At 35.8% G+C, this 22,296-nt stretch overlaps 2 protein-coding genes across 2 annotated transcripts in view; both read left to right on the plus strand.

Annotated features, from left to right (window-relative positions):
- LOC131275139 (uncharacterized) overlaps positions 1 to 20,121 on the plus strand; it is a 39,186-nt gene extending 19,065 nt beyond the window's left edge. The window contains 10 exon segments of the mRNA XM_071210911.1: positions 4,727 to 4,831; positions 5,344 to 5,397; positions 7,770 to 7,874; positions 15,161 to 15,214; positions 15,905 to 16,009; positions 17,691 to 17,744; positions 18,231 to 18,335; positions 18,785 to 18,838; positions 19,452 to 19,556; positions 20,060 to 20,121. Of these exon segments, the coding sequence (XP_071067012.1) occupies positions 4,727 to 4,831; positions 5,344 to 5,397; positions 7,770 to 7,874; positions 15,161 to 15,214; positions 15,905 to 16,009; positions 17,691 to 17,744; positions 18,231 to 18,335; positions 18,785 to 18,838; positions 19,452 to 19,556; positions 20,060 to 20,121 (803 nt within the window).
- EFCAB3 (EF-hand calcium binding domain 3) overlaps positions 20,066 to 22,296 on the plus strand; it is an 88,465-nt gene continuing 86,234 nt past the window's right edge. The window contains exons 1-2 of the mRNA XM_012519679.4: positions 20,066 to 20,113; positions 21,444 to 21,548. Coding sequence (XP_012375133.3) covers positions 21,479 to 21,548 — 70 coding nt within the window. The 5' untranslated portion in view covers positions 20,066 to 20,113; positions 21,444 to 21,478. The remainder of the gene's footprint in view (positions 20,114 to 21,443; positions 21,549 to 22,296) is intronic.

Consider the following 22,296-nt stretch of genomic DNA (forward strand, 5'->3'; position numbering starts at 1 on the left):
GCTAAACATCTGAAATCGAGGTATTAGAAAGATCGTGCTCTCTATGAAGTCTCTAAGAAAGAGTCTGTTCCTTGCCCTTCTCGTGGCTTCTGGTGGCTCCAGACATTCCTTGGCTTGTGGCAGCATAACTCCAGTCTCTGCCTCCATCTTCTCATGGCCATCTTCTCTCTGTATCTTGTCTGTCTGTTCTCCTCTTCTTATAAAGACACCAGTTATATTGGATTAGGCACCCACCCTACTGCAGTATGAGATCATCTTACCTAATTCCACCTGCAATGTCCCTGTTTTCAAATAAGTTCACGTTCTGAGGTACTGGGGGCTAAAACTTCAATATATCATTTAATGGGCATAATTTGACCCATAATACTGAGTAAGAAGAAAGTAATGGGAAATGAGGAGCGAAAGGTAATGGGGGCAAGATTAATCGGGTCACGAAAGTTCTGCAAGAACTTGGGTGTTTTTTTCCTGAGAAAAATGAAAAGACTTCGCAGGGTATAGAAGAGAAACATGATGTCATCTGACTTATGTTTTGAATGGCTTTTTAAAATTCTGCGTTGAGAATAGACTGGGAAGTAGAGAGGTGAACCAAGGGTAGAAACAGGGAAACTATTACTTTGGAGTAATCCTTTTTAGATATGATGGTGACTCATACTAGGTAGTAAGAAATGGAGATGATGGAAAGCAGTTGGATTCTGGGTATATATTTTAAATAGAGTCAACAAGATTCCTGGTGAACTAGATATGAAGTATTAGAATAAAGAAAGAAGTCAAGAATTATTCTAAGACTGTTATCCTGAACAAATGAAAGAATAGACTTGCCATTAACTGAGATGGAGAAGGTTGCTAGTACAAGTTTGGGTTGAAGAAAAAGATTAAGAGTTCGGATTTGAAAATAGTGAGTTATCTAATAGACTCCCAAATGGAGATGTAAAATACAAAATTACTAGACAGTCTCATTCAAGAAATACATGTTGGCTAAAAATATAAATTTAAAGTCTTGGCAAATAGATGGTATTTAAAACCACTGGTTGAATTCACCAAAGGAGCGAGCATAGATGGAGGAGAGGATTCGACTAAGGAATGAATCCTGGAACACTTCAACATTAAGAGGTGTTAAGGGAGACTCAACAAAGAAGACCAAGAAAGAATGGCCAATGATGGAGGTGAAAAACCAAGAGAATATGGTATGTCCTGGAAGTCAAATAAAGGTTATTTTAGGTTGGATTCCCCCAGATGCAAACCCTGAGACAAGGATTACATATGCAGGTAGTTTACTTGAAAGGTAAACCCAGGAAACACAGATAGGGGAGTGGAGAAACAAGACATGGATGAAGGCAGCCAATAAAATGTATTTTTATCAAGCAGGTTACCACTGAAGGCAACTGGAACTTAATCCTATTGGGGAATATCTGGAAAATGATAAAGAACACAGGCCGGATTATTTTTATACCAAATCCTATCAGTCATTATTTGAGAACTGCTCAAGGCAGGGGGAGGAGGTATTACCTGGTATTTTCAGCCAGCTAAGCATAAGCAGAGTGAACTCTGTAAGTCAAGAAATATCTCAGACAGAGATATTAGCAATTAAAAGTTGGACTAGTATACACTGAAATCTTAAGGGTCAAAGGGATAGGAGCAGGTCATATATAGCATCTCCTATTAGTATCAGACAGGAGGACAAATCAACAGTCAAATGCTGCTGATAGGCTGAGTAAGATTAAATAAAAATGACAATTGACTATTGGATATGGCAACATAGGGGCCATTTGGTTATATCAAAAGAGAAGTTTCAGGGCGGGAAGTGGACTTGGCCCAGCGGTTAGGGCATCCGTCTACCACATGGGAGGTCCGCGGTTCAAACCCCGGGCCTCCTTGACCCGTGTGGAGGTGGCCCATGTGCAGTGCTGATGCGCGCAAGGAGTGCCCTGCCATGCAGGGGTGTCCCCCACGTAGGAGAGTCCCACACGCAAGGAGTGCGCCCCGTAAGGAGAGCCGCCCAGCGTGAAAGTAAGTGCAGCCTGCCTAAGAATGGCGCCACCCACACAGAGAGCTGACACAACAAGATGACGCAACAAAAAGAAACACAGATTCCTGTGCTGCTGACAACAACAGAAGCGGACAAAGAAGACGCAGCAAATAGACACAGAGAACAGACAACTGGGGTGGGGGGCGGGGGGAGAGAGAAATAAATAAATAAATAAATCTTTTAAAAGAGAGAGAGAGAGAGAAGTTTCAGATAGTGATGGTGGAAAAAAGCCCAACTAGAGGTGAGTTTAAGAGAGAATGGGAAGATGGGATTTAGAAGCAGTGTGTCTATTGGAGTTTTCCTGCAAAGAAAGCAAAGAAGTAGAATGAGAGGGGTGAATACATTGCTAAAAGCGGGTGTTAAGAGAAGGCTTTTTTTTTTAATTAAAGAGATAAACGTAGTGAACAAATGGAAGAGGATGAAGTGGTGGTTTGAAAATAGAAGATATGAAGTATCATCAAGATGGGAAAGTTAATGGACTAGCAAAATACAGTGTGATTGCCCATTAGCACTAAGGACCTACCTGAGGTTCATGATGATCAGTTAAAGTGGGAATAGTTACCACTGTTCCCTTCTGCTCTAGTTCAGCTTTATGGCTGTAGACAAAAATTTTAATTTCAATAACTGTATTTTTATTTCTGGATAGTATTTAAACGATTTTTCCAAATTAGCCTGTTCTTTTTCATAATTACTCATTCTTAGGGTTTCTATGCTTTCTTTTCTCTTTAATGGATTTTAAATACCCAATGTTTCAAATCATTCTCCCTATAACATGTTCTTCCTTTGTATTAAGCCAAAGCTGTTACACAATCTGGTTAGATAACTCACCAGGGTTGTCTCCACACCAAATTGAGTATATATCAATCTGGCTCTTAAATCTTTCTCCACCTCTTGAAACAGAACAAAACAAAAAATTCTCTTCTTTGCAAACTCAGCCATATAGTTACAATTTTTTCTGAAGTACCAGGGCTGGGGATTGAAGCCCAGGACCTCCTATGTGGGAAGCTGGTGTTCAGCCACTGAGCCAGATCAGTTCCCTTTAGTTGGTGTTTTCATTTGTGTGCTTTTTGTTTGGTGTTTGTTGTTGTTGTTCATTTGTTTTTTAGGAAGCAGCAGAACCAAATCTGGTACTCCCATATGGGAAGCAGGCATTCAGCCACTTGAGCCACATCTGCTCCCCTATTTTTATTTTTACATCTGTTGTAGGTATTTGTAACAGGAGGATTTCAGGATGTCCCACTCTATTGTTACAGTGACAATAGAAGTTGTATCCATTAAATTATATAAGTTCTGATTATATATGCAGAAAATGAGCATCTGTTCTAATTGGTTTATAATCTGTTTCAACATCCTCTTCAAACCAGCAGTTATTTAGAGTGTTTTATTTGTAATTTTTCAAGTGGAAAGAATTTCTTAACTTTCTGTAGTCAATTTCAAATTTTATTAAGTTGTGATTATAGAATACAAGTAGTATACTTTTTTCTTTGGGGAATTTATTGAGATTTTTATTTTTGTTCAAAAGCATGGTCAATTTCAGTGACTGTTGCAACATTAATAATATTTGCAAAAAAGTCATAATCATGGTTATTAATGTTTTTGTATTTTTTATATATTGGACAGTTTTACTGTCTGTTTTTAATCCCTCTAAAATTTTGTTTGTTCATATGGTAAGCACTCAGTAATCATCAAGTGAATGAATTCTCTGAAGTTTTGATCCAAAATGTGTTCTGCTTCACTGATATATAAATAACTAACTTATAAACAAGCATCTATTTGATATTAGCTATGTGCCAGACATTAGGCTAAATTTTGAGAGAAAGACATGATCCTTGTTCTCTAAAAGCTTAGAATGTAATTATATAAATTCACAGGGAGTCAGCTTTTATTGTCATTATAAAAACCTGTCCTATCAGGCAAATAAATAGATGGTTAGATAAATGGATTGATAGGTAGACGAACAGATAGATAGAATGATATGGCAAATGTGGCAAAATGTTAAAATTGGTAGATCTGGGTATGTGGCAATAGGGTTATGTTGGAGTTCTCTGTATGAGGTTTGTATTATTTTTGTAACTGTCCTGTAAGATTGAAAGTATTAACATTTCAAAATAAAAAGTTAAAAAATGATTTTTAAAAAAAGAGTGAGAAAGTCACTTCCGAGCTTTTAGGAATGGCCTGCATCTCTGCCAGAACAACACAACAATAACAACAAAGAAAAACAAAAAACAAAAACACCTGTCCATAATTCAGGCAGAAGAAGGAAAGAGAAAGAGGAAGGGGCAGGGCAGGCTCAGCAGAGGAGAAGAGGGAGAAGAAGGAAGGAAGGAGGAGGAGGAGAAAGAAGAATACAATTATTATCCTTGTGGTTGAATTATTTATATTTGCCATCAGTAGCATCTAAATTACTGAGAAATAATACAACTCCTATTTTAATGCACAATATTGTCTTATTCACAACATTATGAGAGATTCTGTTTTACTTAGATTAAAAGAAAAATTTTGACTTTTCTCCTCAACTCTGAATATCTAAACACACTTCCATTATGTCTCGCTCATCCCTCTGTAGGGTGCTTCCTATAAACATATGAATATAGAGAGAGAGAGAGAGAGAGCAAGAGAGAGAGATTATATGTTATCATAATACAAAAATATTACATAATTCTTATAGTCTTACCTGAGACCACTTCTCTCTTTGTAAAGGAGAGAAGATTCATGTTCGGGACATGAACAACGTTTTGAAAAACATAGGAATAGAGATCACAAGTAAGGAACAACAAAAGCTGCTGAAAACTCTGCCAGTTTCTGGTAAGCATTTAACTGGGTTCTACTTCACTGAAATCTAAAAATATATTCATTCAACAAACATTTACTGAAGATCTGCGGTATGCATGGTACTTTACTAAACTCTGGGAGAGCAGCAACCATGTCTATTTCCCCAGATCCCTGCCCTCTTAAAGAAGACTTCAGAGAAGTTTGCTTTTTGAGTTTTTCATGAAAAAATTTAATATTTAAAACATTTTATGTCAATTAAATTTTTTAAAGGTCCAGTCCTAGTAATTTTAAAAGTCCTGTTCTTATTTTTCTTTGACGGTGAACTGTTATAAATTTCTAAATTGTCTATTTGAGTAAGTTTCTGTTTTGGTTTTGTGTTTGTTTGTTTGTTTGTTTGTTTGTTTGTTTGTTTGTAAGGAGGTACCAGGCATAGAACCTAGGACCTCATATATGGGAAGCAGGTGCTCAAACCACGGAGCTACACCCACTCCCCTGTACTTTGTTTTTATGAACCTCTGAAAACATAATTGTGTTTTATCCTACAGCTGATAAAAAGGTTTTTAAGAAAAAATTACTGGATGGTGTGAAATCGTTCAGAGGTGAGAAAAAGGATAAGGATACTATAATAATTTGAGGTTGTTTTAACCGTTTTTTACTGATTATATATTCAGAAAATGCACATCTATTCAGCAAATGTTTAAGTGTCTACTATTTGCTGGACTTTTGAGATTAATCTGGAATTTTTTAAGTAGTACAAATAAAATAACGAATTACCCGTAATCCCAAGCAATATTATCTTTTTTATTATAGTTCTCTCTGTTCCTTTTTCTATGTATATGTGATTCTTAATTAAATTTATGGTATATTTTATGTATCCTACATTTAATTCTAATTTTTTAAAATTTTAAATAAAGGTATTTTTATTAATGGAAAATTAAAAATGTAAAACTTTTTCAAGGTGAAATGAGATGAATATTGAGGGTAATTGGAATAAATATTTTCTTTGACTTTTTTTAAAGAAATTGTGTAAAGTTTTTAACTATGAGTTTTATCAATTGGTTTATTAGTGCCCATCAAAACAGTTTCCTTTTAAATAATCCATACTACATCAGCTGTTGTAATCCTCAGTATCTCAATACAGGCTTTCAAATACCTGTTGTTTTTTTTTATGTGTTTAATATTTATTTTTATTTTTTCCCCTTTTTTTTTGTCTTTATTTTTTTAATATTACATTCAAAACACATGAGGTCCCCATATATCCCCCACCCCCCTCACTCCACTCCTCCCCCCATAACAACAATCTCCTCCATCATCATGAGACATTCATTGCATTTGGTGAATACATCTCTGAGCACCACTGCTCCTCATGGTCAATGGTCCACACCATAGCCCACACTCTCCCACAGTCCACCCAGTGGGCCATGGGAGGACATACAATGTCCGGTAACTGTCCCTGCAGCACCACCCAAGACAACTCCAAGTCCCGAAAATGCCCCCACATCTCATCTCTTCCTCCCACTCCCTACCCCCAGCAGTTACCCCTGTATGCCTTGCTAATCCATCTCATTTAAAAATTCTTTGTAAACATCAGGTGTAATGATTCCATCATATAGTTGCATTATAATTTAATTAATCATTCTTCTCTAATTGAATATTCAGATAGTCTTCAATGTATTGATCTTATATAACTGTGATATTTAGACATAAATCTTGATCCAACTTCAAAGTCATTTTCTTCAGATAGATCCCTCCAAGTGGAATTACCTGGTCAAAGAGTAATGTTAAAGGCTTTGATGCATACCCTAATTTAACACTCAGAAAAGCTTATATTAATTTACACTTCCATACATAGTGAATGAGAGTGCTTCCTACCATTATGCCCTGGTCACAATAGATTTTCACACTTTCTGGTCCTTGCTAATTTGATAGGTGAAAAATGGAATCTTATTATTGTTTTGATTTTTTTGTTATCAGTGAAATTGAAATTTTATTATCTTTCAAACTTTGAATTATTTGTTCAGTTCTTCTGCCCATTATCATATTATCATTTCAACATTTTTCCTATTCATTTGAATGATTTCTTTTTATATTAAAGATATTAACACATTGTCCTATCTATAGTAAATATTTTCCCAGTGGGTTATTTTAACTATTTACTATGTTCCATTTTTAACAACTTTATTGAGATATAATTTACATACCATAGAACTCACCCATTTAAAGTGTACATTTCATTGGCTTTTATAATATTCAGAGTTGTGCACCCATCACCACAATCGATTTTAGAACATTTTCATCACCCCAAAAGGAAACTCCATACCCATAAAGCTGTCACTTCCAATATTCCCCCAACCCCCAAGACCTAGATAACCACCAATCTACTTTCTGTCCTTTAGGTTGTATTTTAATATATAGATGTTTTCATTTTAATATATTTATTATATCATCAATTCTTCTGTGATTTCTTATCTTTCTGTATTTAGAAAAGCCTTTACCATCTAGACAGCATATAAAGAATCATATATATTTTCCTTATTATTATTATTTTATTTCAGTTTTTACATTTAATTACTTAACTCGTCTGAAATGTATACATTGACTCTTTGTAAATCCTATTTAATACTGATTTGATCATTAATCTTGCTACACTGATAGTTTTCTCCTTTATGTACAATTGCATAAGAGTTTATTTTTACTGTAGCAAGTTTCAAATCTTAGTTTTTTACCAGAATAGTGTGATTTAATTATTGTCTTTGCCTAATTTTTCAGAGTTACCAAATTCTTTCTTTCCTTTTTCCCTCCAATATAAACTTCTCCCAGAAGGTTAGTTATGAGAGCATGTTCTATTCCTGACTCCCACGTTGACTTGCTATAAATAGCTTCTTAGTAGTTTCATTGCTAGGTAGGGATTGATAGCCTCCATTTTTCATTTTGTGACATCATTATCTACCTTTTTCTTTTTTTCGTCAAGGAGGGAACGTTAAAGTCAGTGACCTGGAAGACGTTCTACAAAACACTGGGTTCAAACTGGAAATGAAAGAAATTCATGACCTGCAGACCCAACTATCAGTTACTGGTAAGCAATTCAGGCACCTTTACCCTGTAGACAATATTGGTCTCCTCTGAAAGCAATGAAGAAAGGCATGTTAGAGAAAGAAAAATTGGGGAAAGAGATACAATTTAAAGGCTAAGTTTCAGCTGAAAATTGCCTTATCTAGGGACCTGTACTGGTGCTATATGGAAGGAGAGAAATTTGATGTAGTAGGTAAGAGAGGGATTATTAAAAGTGTGGCCCAAAGATTTGTAGCTTGTATAATAGCCAAAAAGGAAAAACAGCAGAGGGAGCAGAATGAAGACCAAAAAAAAAAAAAAAAAAGAGGCAGAGTTTAGGACATAATTGATGTTCTTAACATATCTTTTAGTTAGAGAAGTTGTAAGTTAACAGAAAAATTATGGAGATAATAGAGTTCCCATATATCTCACCCAATTAACACTTTCATTAGGTGATCACCTTTATTAAAACTGACAGAATATTATTATAATTGTATTATTAACCGTAGTCCATAGTTTACATTAGGGTTCACTGTGTTGTACAGTACTATTTTTTTTTAATTTTTTTATTCTAGTAACATAGAAACCTAGAATTTCTCCTTTTACCACATTCAGATATATAATTCAGTGGAGTTAATTATATTCACTATGTGTGCCACCATCACCAACAATTACCAAAACTTTTCTGTCACCCCAAACAGAAACTCTCTACAATTAAGCACTAATTCCCAATCCTATACCCCAAACCTGGCCCCTGATAATCTGTATTCTAGTTTCTATTTATTTTGCTTATTCTGATTATTGCATATCAGAGAGATCATACCATATTTGTCCTTTTGTGACTGGCTTATTTCACTCAATGTGGTATCTTCAAGAATCATCCATGTTGCATTATGTACCAGAACGTCATTCCTTTTTTATGACAAGTAATATTTCATTATGTGTATATAACTCATTTGGTTTATCCATTCATCTGTTGATGGTCACTTGGGTTGCTTTCATCTTTTGGCAATTGTGAATAATGCTGCTTTGAATATTAGTGTGAAAATAACTGAGTCCCTACTTGGAATTCTTTTAAGTAAATGTCTAGAAGCTGGGTCATAAGGTAATTCTATACTTTATTTCTGAGGAATAGCCAAACAGTTTTTCACAGCAGCTGTACCAATTTACATTCCCACCAACAATGAACAAGTGTTCCTATTTCTTTACATCCTTGCCACATTTGCCAATGTTGTTTTCCATTTCTTTAAATGTAGACAATCTCATTTTGGTTTCAATTTGTATTTCCCTAATGGCTGATGATATTGAGCATTTTTTCATGTGCTTCTTGGTCATTTGTATATCTTCACTGACAAAATGTCTATTCAAGTCTTTTCCCCATTTTTTAATTGGGTTGTTTATATTTTGTTGTTGAGTTGTAATATTTCTTTACATATTCTGGATTTTAAGCCTCATTGGATACGTGTGGTTTCCAAATATTTTCTCCCATTCTATAGGTTGCCTTTTTACTTTCAAGATGAAACACTTTCATGCAACAAACATTTTTTAAATTTTGATGAAGTCCCATTTATGTATATTTCCTTTTTACTCAGTTCATGCCTTTGGTTTAAAGTCTAAGAAACTATTGCTTAATACACAATTCTGAAGATGTTTCTCTATATTTTCCTCTAGGACCTTTATAGTTTTGGTTCCTATATGCAGGTTTTTTATTTATTATGCATGCATTGATTCATTGTGAGTTCAAGTTTTGTATATGGGTAAGGTAAGAGCACATCTTCATTCTTTTGCATATGATATCCAATTTTCCCAGCACCATTTGTTGAAGAGACCATTCTTTCCCGGTTCAGTGGACTTGCCACTCTTGTGGAAAATCAGTTGGCCATAAATGTGAGGGTTTATTTCTGAATTGTCAATCCAATTCCACTGGTCGTATGCCAGTACCATGCTGTTTTGATTACGTAGCTTTGTAATAAGTTTTAAATCAGGAAGTATGAATCTTCCAACTTTGTTCTTCTTTTTTTAGGTGATCTTTGCTGTTCAGGACCCCATACCCTTCCATATAAATGTGATTATTGGTTTTTCCTTTCTGCAAAGAAGGCAGTTGAAATTTTGATTGGGATTGCATTGAATTTATAAATTACTTTGGATATAACTGAACATCTTAACAATATTTAGTCTTCCAATACATGAATACAATATGTCCTTCTACTTACTTATTCTTTTATTTCTTTTAAGAATGTTTTTCATTTTCTGAGAAGGCCTTTGCATCCTTGGTTAGATTTACTCCTAGATATTTGGTATTTAGAGTCTATTGTAAATGCAGTTTCTTCTTCATTTCCCATTCAGCTTATTCATTACTAATGTATAGAAACACTACTGATTTTGCACATTGATCTTAAAGCCCTCCACTTTGCTGAATTCATTTATTAACTCTGGTAGCTTCGTTGTAGATTTTTCAGGATTTTCCATATGTAGGATCATGAGACTGCAAAAGGGAAAGTTTTATTTCTTCCTTTCCAGATTGGATGCCTTTTATTGCTTTTTATTGCCTAATTGCTCTAACAAAAACTTCCAGTACAATGTTGAATAACAGTGGTGACTGTGGGTATGTATACTTGTCTTGTTCCTGATCTTCAAGGGAAAGCGTTCAGTCTTTTCAACATTGAGTAGGATGTTAGCTGTGGGTTTTCCTTCTATTCCTAGTTTTCTAAGTGTTTTTATCAAGAAGGGTGCTGGATTTTGTCAAATACCTTTTCTGCATCAAATTAGATGATCATGTTTTCCTTTGTTCTATTACTGTGGTGTATTATGTTAATTTATTTTCTTACATTGAGCCACCCTTCCATATCTGGGATAAATCCAACTTGGTCATGGTGTACAATGCTTTGAATATACTGTTGAATTTGGTTTGCTAGTATTTTTTTATGATTTTTGCATCTATATTCATAAGGAATGTTGATATGTAATTTTCTTTTCTTGTAGTTTCTCTACTGGCTTTAGTATTAGGATGATGTTGGCCTCATAGAATGAGTTAGGGAGCGATCCCTCCTCTTCAGTATTTTGGAAGAGTGTGAACAGGATTGGTGTTAATTTTTCTTGGGATGTTTGATAAAATTCGCCAGTGGAGCTATCTGGTACTGACCTTTTTTTGTTGTTGTTGGGAGATTTTTTTTTTATTACCAATTCAATCTCTTTACTTTATATTGATCTGTTAATTTGTATTTTTTTCTTGAGCCAGGGTAGGTAGTTTGTGTGTTTCTAGGAATTTGTTCATTTCATTAGGTTATCTAACTTGTTGGTGTACAGTTGTTCGTAGTATCCTCTTACAATCCTTTTTATTTCTGTGGGATCAGTAGTAATATCCCACTTTCATTTCTGATTTTTGTTATTTACATCCTCTTTTGTTCCTTGTCAGTCTCACTAGCTTTGTTGATTTCATTGGTCATTTCAAAGAACCAACTTTTGGTTTCATTAATTATCGTGCATTTTGTTTTGTTTTTTAATTTTCTATTCCATTTATCTCCTCGCTAATCTTTGTTATTTCCTTTCTCCTTGCTTTGGGTTTAATTTGCTTTTCATTTTATAGATTGTCCAATTGTGAGATTAGGGTTCTGATTTGAGATCTTTCTTCTTTTTTAATGTAAGCATTTAGAGCTATCAGTTTCCCCTTCAGCAGTGGTTTTTCTGCATACCATAAATTTTGATATGTAGTAGTTTTATTTTCATTCTCCCCAAGATATTTCTTCTTTGACCCATTGGTTGTTTAAGAATGAATTGTTTAATTTCCACTTATTTATTAATTTTCCAACTCTCCCTCCATTACTGATTTCTAGCTTCATTCCAAGTGGTCAGGGAAAATAAATTGTATGATTTCAATATTTTTTAATTTGAGACTTGTTTTGTGACCTAATTTATGGTCTATCCTGGAGAATGGCCCGTGTGTATTCTGCTGGGTGAAGGGTGGAGGGTTTTATGTATATCTGGTTGATCTAGTTGGTTTATAGTATCATTTAAGCCTTCTATTTCCTTCCTGATCTTCTGTCCAGATGTTCTATGCATTATTGAAAGTGGTGTATTAAAGTCGCCTACTGTTAATGTAGAACCATCTGTTTTTCCCCTTTATATGTGTCAATTTTTGCTTCATATATTTTGGGGCTCTGCTATTAGGTACATATATATTTATTATTTTTATGTCTTCTAGTTGAATTGACCCCTATTACAGTATATAAAGAATTTCTTTGTCCCTTGTAACAGTTTTTGACTTAAAGTTTATTTTATCTGATACTAATATAGCTACTCCAGCTCTCTTTTGCTCTCTATTTGCATGGTATTTTTTTTCCACCCTTACAATTTCGATATACTTGTATCTTTGAATTTATGGTGAACCTTTTTATCCATTCTGCCGATCTCTGCCTTTTAACTGGAGAGTTTGATCAATTTATATTTAAAGTAACTACTAATAATGTGGGCATTTCTATGTCATTTTGATTGGTCTGTGTAAGTCTTATACCTTTTTTGTCTCTCATTTCTTCCAATAATGCCTATTTTCATATTTATTGGGGTTTTTTATTTGAACCATTTTGAGTTCCTTCTAATTTCTTTCTGCATATATTTTCATATACTTTGTTACCATGGACCTAAAACTTAATCTCCTAAATCTGTAACAATTATGTTTGATTTTATACAAATTCAACTTCAATGACATACTCATATACTATTCCTTTATCCCTCTAGTACTCTACCTTTTGTTGTACTTCTTACAAATTATATCTTCATGTATTGTATGTCTAAAACCATAGATTTACCATTACTTTTTATGCATTTGTAATTTAGAATCTAGAAGTGAAAAGTGGAGCTATATACCAAATATACAATACAATAATATTGGCATTTGTAATTACCAATATGGTTACCAGGAGTCTTTATTTATTTATACCACTTCAATTCACTGTCTGGTGTGTCTTCCTTTCAGTCTGAAGAATTCCCTTTAGAATTGCTTGTAGGGCAAGTCGAGTAGTAAAGAACTCCCTCAGTTTTTGTTTATCTGGTCATATCTTAATCTTTCCCTCATTTTTGAAACAGTCTCACCAGATACAAAACTTTTGGTAGGCAAATATTTTCTTTTAGCACTTTAAATATTTCATCCACTGCCTTCTTGTATCCATAATTTCTGTTAATAAATTGGCATTTAATCTTATTGAGACTCCCTTGCACATAACATACTGCTTTTCACTTACACCTTTCAGAGCTCTCTCCTTGTCCTTGGTATTTGGTAGTTTGACTACTATGTGTTTGGGTGTGGTTTTCTTTGAGTTTATCCTGTTTGGGATTCACTGGGCTACTTGAATGTTCATATTCATGTTTTTCATTAAATTTGGGAAGTTTTATCCTATTATTTCTTTAAATATTCCTTCTGCCTCTTTATTTCTTCTCCTTCTGGGACTTCTATAATATGTATACTGGTATACTGGATGGTATTCTACAGGTCTATTAGGTTATTTTCACTTTTTTTTTTCTTTCTGTTCTTCAGCCTGGATCATTTCAATTGTCTTATTTCTTAGTTCACTGATTCTTTCTTCTGACAACTCCAACTGACTGTTGAAACCCTCTGAGAATTTTTCCTTTCAGTTTTTGTGGTCCTCAACTCCAGTATTTCTGTTTGGTTCCTTTTTTATCTTTCTTCTTATTGAGATTCTCATATTGTTCATTCATTGTTTTCCTGATATCCTTTAGTTATTCTTCTGTGTTTTCCTTTTTCTCCTTGAACATACTAAGGATCAACTTTTCAAAGCCTTTGTCTGGTACATCCAAAATCTGGTCTGCTTTGTTGAGGGTTTCTGAATATTTATGTTGTTCCTTTGGATGGGCCTTCATTTCCTGTCTCATTGTTTGTCTTGTAATCTTTGGCTGTAAATTGTACATTTTGATATTTTAAAGTGTTAACTTGGGATTTAGTCCCTGACTTTTCTGTTCCTCAAGTCTGTATCCAGCTAGCAATATGACAGACATTTCCTTGAGTGCCAGGAGCTAACAAAAACTGAAAAACCAATGCAGAATATACTTTTCACAGTCTTTGCAAATTGCTTCTCCATTGGCTGGTGCTGTCCCTCAAAGTTTAGCCCTTCTATCAAGAAGTACAACTCAAGGCAAGTGTAAAGTGCAGGGTCCTCCCTATCTTTCCTGAGCCTGTGTCTTATCCTGGGCTTATGCTTGTTTGTGCCTTAAGAATTCCCCTGTTTACATGAATTTGAATGCTTTCTTTATTCCCAATGAAGTAGACTTCCCATTCCCAGGTATTCCAATGTATGATTTAAAGCATGTAATCCTTTGTCTCAGGTCACTCTGATTTAATTGTTTCTTATACTGGTTTACCTGTCTGATGCTGTTTCTGCCTGCAGGGCAAGTTTTGAGAGGGTGAATCCAAGTGGAGTTTCCTGGTTCAATCTGGTAGAATGGCACTAGCATATAGCCACTCTAGTATGCACATAGGGTTTAACTCTGCTCCCTCCAGAACAGGGCGAGGGACCCACAAAGGGAGCATAGATTAGCTCCACACCACACCAGAGAGGGGTGGGAGAGAGGCCAACAAGGGCACCTTGAGTTTCTCTTACTATTTCTTTTAAGTTTTTTTATTATTTATTTATTTACTCCCCTCTCCCCCTTGCACTTGCTTGCTGTCTGCTCTCTGTGTCCATTTGCTGTGCATTTTTCTATGTCTGCTTGTCTCCCTTTGTTGCATCATCTTGCTGTGCCATCTCTCTGCGAGCATGGGCCATCAGCTCTCTGTGGGCGTGGACCACCTTGCCTTCACAAGGAGGCCCTGGGACATGAACCTAGGGCCTTCCATATGGTAGACGGGAGCCCAATTGATTGAGCCACAGCCGCTTCCCTCTCTTACTATTTTTAAAGTTGCATTTTCTTGATTCAGCCCTTGCCCAGTTATTGCAACACTTTAACAGTTCTGGAGTTTTGAGGAATATAGCTCTGCTATATATTTTTTTTTTTTTTGCTAGTTTTTGCTAGTTTTTCAAAGATTCCGTGGAAGAATAGCACACTGCAGCATTTTACACTGCCATATTGGTCAAATGAAAGGCTGGACATAATTGACTTTGCTTAGATCTTTTCTTCCTCTATCATATATGTTCTTGTGGATTGAAAAGATAGTAAAATTCTAGAATACAGCATGAAAAATTATTAGAATTCCATACACCATACCTTAATTTAAGAATTTATATATAATTTAAGATTTTATATAATTTTTTAAGTTTCAATACCTTCATCTTTGAGTCTGAACTCTGAATTTTCTTATAGAAGATGAGAGGGTTGCTTTGCATGTGTTGATGGATGCAGCAAAATCTTTTACAGGTGAGTAAGCATTTGTATGAGACATTAAAAATTGAAATCTTGATGCTTTGTAGAGAATTATCTTTTTAAAGAGGTAATTTCCTCTCTGATCATCATTGATATGTTCATTCTAGTCTTTTATTTATTGATTGATAATTATGTCTTATGGATAATAGTCTAGATTATTGGAGTGTTATGAAAAGTGTAGATACTCTAAAAAAGAAGTATTAACTTATCCAATATTTTGGCCAGCAATCTGTTCATTTCACTAGAGTTTAAAGAACCAGAATACAAGTGAACACAATGAATCTCAATGTGAAGTTTTTGCATCACGAAATATGGTCACTATGAACAATCAGTCTCATAATTTAGGTAATGAAGTAATAACAGGGATATTACATGCAGGTGGAATGATGTAGAGCCTACAGCTATGTAGATACCATCATAAGTCACTGGGCAATTAAAGCGCCTCCTTGTACTCTGTGCTATCTTAACCCATGTGCAGAACAGAAGTGTTATCTTATTATTTGGATTAACGAATCCTTTCAGATACTGAATTTAGCAATAACTCTACATAATTGAAGTCTGCTTGTGTGTATATACTTCATCCTGCAGTTGGAAATAGTGCTATAGTGAATTATATTTTTCATAATTCGGAATAATTAAATATCTCTTAATATTGTCACCTGAAACAATTCCATCTATTCAAAGGAGAAAAGGTTGATGCAAGTGACTTTAAAAATGTGTTGGGAAACATGGGAATTGAGCTCACTGAAAAAGAACAGTCAATGTTGTCAAAAACTCTGCCAATCTGTGGTGAGTACTTAACATGCCATTATTGTTTTCAGGGAAATATGGTATTGTAGGTTTCTAGGTGAGACCTGTCTGGTGCCCTGAGAAAACATCAGCCTAAGAAACCATGTTCTTGTCAGTTGTATTTTAATTTGGAAGTGAGAAATGTCTCCCTTATACGTGAGAAACCCTTCCCCCCCATTGTTGTGTGTTCTTCTGTGCCCATTTGTATTCTCAGCGGCACCAGCAATCTGTGTCTCTTTTTGGTTGCATCATCTTGCTGCATCAGGTCCCCGTGTGTGTGGTGCCACTCCTGGGTGGGCTGCGCTTTTCTTGCTCCTGGCAGCTCAATGCAGGGTGCACTCCTTGCACGTGGGGCTCCCCTACGCAGGGTACACCCCTGCGTGACACAACACTCCTTGCACGCAGCAGCACCACACATGGGCCAGCTCAGTACATGGGTCAAGAGGCCCTGAGTTTGAACTCTGGATCTCCCATATGGTAGGTGGACACTCTATCAGTTGAGCCACATCTGTTTCCCCCTACTAAATATTTTAACAGCTACACAGCTAAATTCTTCAGTGATCTTGCCCTGAGAGTTCTCCCATCTCCCCATAGTCCAGCAACTAAAAGATAAATACCTGAGAGCAGGGCTCCAGAACCCTGCACTGACACTGTCAATGTCCATTTGATTGGTCAGTACCCCAACAAATCAACCCCCTAAAAGTTCCACCACCTGGGCACCTGCATAGGCCACCCACAAAGACCCTAGAAGTCAGCCTGTGTTTCATCTGTGCCCCCTGCCCTGTCCCAGGGATCCCCAGGTAGACATCCTTTCCCTGCATAGTTCCAGTCCCCAAATGTTCCCTAGGCAAGAGTGAGCCTGCACAATGCAAAGGAATCTAGTGCCTTCATAGCAGAAGTAAAACCCTGGGCAGCAAATGCCCAGTCTCCATCTGACTTCTTCCCACATACGTCTAAGACTAGGCCACTCACTGTGTCTGACTTTCCCCCAGATCATTCTCAAAGACAGAATTATGAGAACTACACCCTTGTTAGGAATTTGGCTCTGAGAAAGCAGGGTAGAGATGCAAGAATATGCAAATTGAGTGCAACGGGGAACACTGCAAGCACAGGCCAGGTGCTGAAGGTTCTGTCAACACTGAAGACACTACTGACACAGGATGGAGGCCTCTGGGTGCAGACAGGACCCAAGGGGATAGAGTGGGCTGGTGGATGTCTCCTCTTTTCTGCCCCTGTTGAATTTCACCTCCATTTATGGAAAATGTTTATTTAGAGGAAAAAAATATATATTAAGTAAATACTGTTTTATCTTATTAGTTGGGGTAACTATTTTTAACATCATCCCCTTACAAGATCCATTAGGGCTAAACATATATAGCTTGTACCTCATGGGCCTAGATCATATACAGAGAAAAGAGGGAAAGGCAGAGGTGTCAAAGTATACTAAAAGAAGAGAAGAACAAAAATAAAAGAAAGAAGCACATATGTATTTATGCTTATCCATCAACTACTGCCATGAACTAGGAGATAGACTGACCACATTGAGACCAGTTATTATCCTTCATTATATGCAGGTGAAATAGAATAAATTTCTAGGTGAATCGTATAAAACGACTTTATTTGTGAAATTACAGAGTTTTTATTCTTTTTCTTTTGACTTGGATTTTACCATATCTTTCAGGAGATGGAAAGGTGTATAAGAATAGATTACTAGATAGTGTGAAGTCTCTCAAAGGTAAGAATCATGAGAACAGCAACTAAAATTGATCGTATTTTGCATTTGCTTTTTAAAATCCTTGTTCTTTCTCACTGATTGGGATGTTAATATTCCACTGCTCCACAGTTTATTGATTCTGAATTTATGCCTCATAACCTACCATTCTTCTTTGGGTATTACTACATTTAAGGAAGTGATTCTTAGTAATAAGTCACTATAGCAAGTTTGAAATTCTGCCTTCATTTAAATGTTGGTTATCTTTATCACAATTCCTTAGACTTGTCTAATTCTTCTTTTTTGTCCATGATGACTTCATCTAAAAGTTACAGGATAATGTGAAGAGGTATTTTCTCTTCCTGGCTCCTATACTGACGATCTAGGTACATTTAAGTAAATGGCCAATACGTTTCACTCTCCAGCTAGGGTGGGTATATGTGCAAAGGTAGCATTTTCCACTTCTTAGAATTATGTGTATTTCCTATTACCCACCTCTTTATTCTTAAGGGAAAAAAGTTAATGTCAGTAACTTGCAAACCCTTCTGAAGAACATGGATATTGAGCTTGCAAAAAAGGAATATGAGGACCTACTGAACCATCTGCCAGTTGATGGTAAGTACTTGAGATATCTCTGAAACTAAATGGAATCTTAAGACATCTGTACGAGGGCTTCTGAAAGGAAACCTAGTTTTTAGTCTTTCTTTAAAATCTTATTATGAAATATTTCAAGCATACAGAAAAGCATAGTACTATACAACAAATACTTGAGTACCCACTGCTAGAGTTAACAAATGTTCCCATTTTGCCATATTTGCTTCATGTCTTTCTTCACATGCATACCTTTTACTATAAGAAAAAAAGTTTCACTAATGACATAATAAGACCAATTTAGCTGAACAAAAAGTTTAAAGAGGCAAAGCTGGAATAATTCATTAGTAAGAAATTGCTAAGAGATGAGCCCAAGGCTAAGGTTTATACAACTTTATCTTTCAACTTAAAATTCAGTTTATTTTTCTAAGTCTAAGATTTGGTTTCCATGCCTGAATTGTCTTTTCTTTCAGAGAATGAAAAGGTTGATTTAAATGTAGTGATGGATGATGTGAAAACTTTTACAGGTGAGTAAGAAGTTATGATGAAAAGGCATTCATTAAAGGCCCTTAATGCTTTATAGAAAAAAAATAAGACTTTTTTTAAACAGTATTTTTCTCTTCAGGCTGTTACTGGCATGTTAAGTTGACTCCCCTATAAATTTAGCGGTTAAGTGTTCATTTCATAATCTTACTGTTTGCTTTGGGATTTTTCTGGTAGACTTGTATTTTGTGGAGTTTTAACCAGTAATATTTTTTCACTTCACCACTGTTTAAACAACCAAAATATAAATCAACATTGTTCAATCCCTGGGTGAAGCTTTTGTAGTATACCCAGGAAATATGGTCACTCTTTAAAAGACCCCATCATTCACATAAAATGATGGTATTTGACTTGTATCTGGAATTACATGAGCTTTTCTTTTGCTTCAGTTAAAAATCAGAATTAAAAATATTTATTCTGAGTCTGACTTAAACCACAGACCCACATGTCCTTTGAATCTATGTAGTTTAATAAAGTTCACTATAAATGTGTCATTCTAATTAAGGATGATGCCACATAGGTAATATTTTTCATAATTTGGAATCATTAGTCCATTCCTAAAATTCTTATATTTTAACATTTCCCATGTTCCTAAAGGAGAGAAGGTTGATGTCAGTAATTTGAAAAATGTGCTCAGGAAAATGGGGCTAATCATGGCTGATGAGGAGCAGAAGGAGCTGCTAAAAACTCTGCCTAGGAACAGTGAGTAATTAGCACATCCTCTGAAGCTTGATGTTTGGGCTTGTGTAAGAGAACTTCTAAAATTACACATGTGTATGTCCTATAAAACCCATTTAGAAAACACAATTCTTACACAAGAAGCAATCCTATTCTTGTTATTTACATTTTAATACTGGGAGTTGACAACTTCTTTCACTAGTTTCTCACCATCAAAACAAAATTATCCTGTCACCCAGGTAGCACTGCCTAATCTAAATCATGATTAGAGGGAAACATAAGGATAAAAGAAGGAAAGAAAAAGAGAAACAAGGAAATAAAGGTTTTGTAATTCAACTAATGGGTAGATTTATAGCAGTGAATGTTTTCTTCATTTTCATCTTTGGTTTCATTCTTAAGTTTAAAATAAAATAAACTTACAATAAATTTAAGGTTTTTTGTTTTTCCTAAAAGTGTGGGATGTTTTGCTCCTTTTGTGAATCTTCCCATCATTTAACCTATATTCTGAATTGTGTCTTGTCTTACAGGTGATGGAAAGGTATATAAGAATAGATTGCTAAAATTTGTGAAGGGCCTCAATGGTGAGTGAGAAACATGGTGAAAGAGCAAGTAAAAATAAAAACCTTTATGTTTAGTATTTTATTTTAATGTTCCAACTTTGCTTCCAATTTACTGAGCCAGTGTTATGCCTCAAAACTTGACATTATTTGGGTGCACTGACCTTTGAAAATGTAAGTTAGAGTATCATATTACCGTAGGAAGGCTCAAACATTGTTTTCTTGCTAGAATTGTATAGATTGGTTATGTTTCAACCATGAGTCATCAGAATTGCCTACTCCTCTTTATTGACAACTCATGGAAAGGTGAAGCAGAGTGCCTGGATCAGTATTAAGGGAAATATTATACTCTATTTCCACAATCCATACTACATGTAAATAATTCTTTTTAAATTTTAGAAAAATATAAAGAAAACACTGAAATACTATTTCAAAAAATATCCAATTATACCACTTAAATTGATATAAAGAGGAGAAAATGACTACCTGTATTAGTCAGCCAAAGGGATGCTGATGCAAAGTACCAGAAATCTGTTGGCTTTTATAAAGGGTTTTTATTTGGGGTAGGAGCTTATAATTACCAGGCTATAAAGTGTAAGTTACTTCCCTCACCAAAGTCTTTTGCCACGTGTTGGAGCAAGATGGCTGCCAATGTCTGCCAGGATTCAGGCTTCCTGGGTTCCTCTCTTCCTGGGGTTCATTGCTCTCTGGGATCAGCTCCTCTGTTTTCTCCACAAGGTCAGCTGTAGACTAGGAGGCTCTCTAGGCTTTGCTTCTCTCCATAAGGTCAGGTGAATAGTTCTGTCTCTCTCTCCAGGGCTTCTGCCGTGTCTAAGGAGCTGTTTCCATTCCTCTGTATTCTCCTTTGTGTTCACTTCTTGGGCTCCAACTCAAAAACTCCAACAGCAAAACTCCAACTCTGTCCTTTGCCATGTCTTTTATCTGGGTGGGGACTCAACACCATACTGACCCAATCAATCAAAGCCCTAATCATAATTTTAATCATGCCCAGGCACAGATCAGTTTACAACATAATCCAATATCTATTTTTGGAATTCAGAACTATATCAAACTGCTATACTCCCCCATCTAATCCCTTCTGATAAAGGTAAATACTGTTAAGAATTCAGTGGTTATCTTTCTCAATTGTTTCCTATTTTTAACAGACATATCTAAATCTAAGAATATCAATATATAACTATTAATGTTTCTACATATTAATAGTAGTTAATGACTTCTTTGTGCCCTTGTACTTTACCCTCCAATTGGGGTCTAAGGTGCGTGACCATAATTAGCATTGTTCACTCTTAGGCATCAATATTCATGTTCTTATTCTATGCCCTTCTTTCCTCAGGGCCAAGGGTCAGAATAAACAAAGTAGAGGCCCTTATGGAAAACATGGGGATTATGGTTAAGGATGAGGAACTTGAGGAAATAATAGCCCAACTATCACCTGATGGTAAGTATTAGACATCACTGTACCCTTCAGAAAAACATTGACCTCTCCTACCAGAACTGCTGAAAGTAGACTTTTTTAGTATCATGATGAAATAAATGTAAAAGAAAGACTTAATCCTGACTCATGAAGAAATACCACCTCCAAAATTACTTTTTAAAAGATATGTCAGGGCTAAAGTAGATACAACCCCAGGTATTGGTTCTTCTGAGGGCTACAGAGACCCACAGGTTCTATGGTCATGACAGATGGACTTCAGTGCCATGTCAGTTGGCCCTACTTTGGAGTTTGTGTTCCTGAGTGTGATGGAGTTGGACTCAGGTGTGATCTTTGTTCACAAGCCTCTCCTGTCATTTTTACCGGACCTATGGTTGGCGATGGGGTTTAGTGTATACTCAGGGGACCTGAATCTCTGGACTGTTCATGTGATAGTCAAGTCCTGAGTCTCAACAGACTTGCAATTCCTACCCTCTGGTTTATTGGATTTACCCCAGCCAGCTAACAGGGAGGTGAAGAAAGTCAACCACCACACAGGGAGCCAAGAGTGCCTACAACTACAAACAGGAGAATTGCATTCATCATCCAAGTGGAATCTAAGCACCCTTTCGATACAGAGGTGGAGCGGACATAACCGTCCCAGGGTCCAAAGAATGGAGGAATAGAGTATGGATTAGAGTGGACTTACTGATACTCTATTCTGAAACTAACGTGATTAGTAATGGAAGTAAATGTAGCCTTGCGATGGAGAAAG

The sequence above is a fragment of the Dasypus novemcinctus genome, chromosome 21 (genome assembly GCF_030445035.2).
Source record: "Dasypus novemcinctus isolate mDasNov1 chromosome 21, mDasNov1.1.hap2, whole genome shotgun sequence".
Taxonomy (NCBI): Eukaryota; Metazoa; Chordata; class Mammalia; order Cingulata; family Dasypodidae; genus Dasypus; species Dasypus novemcinctus.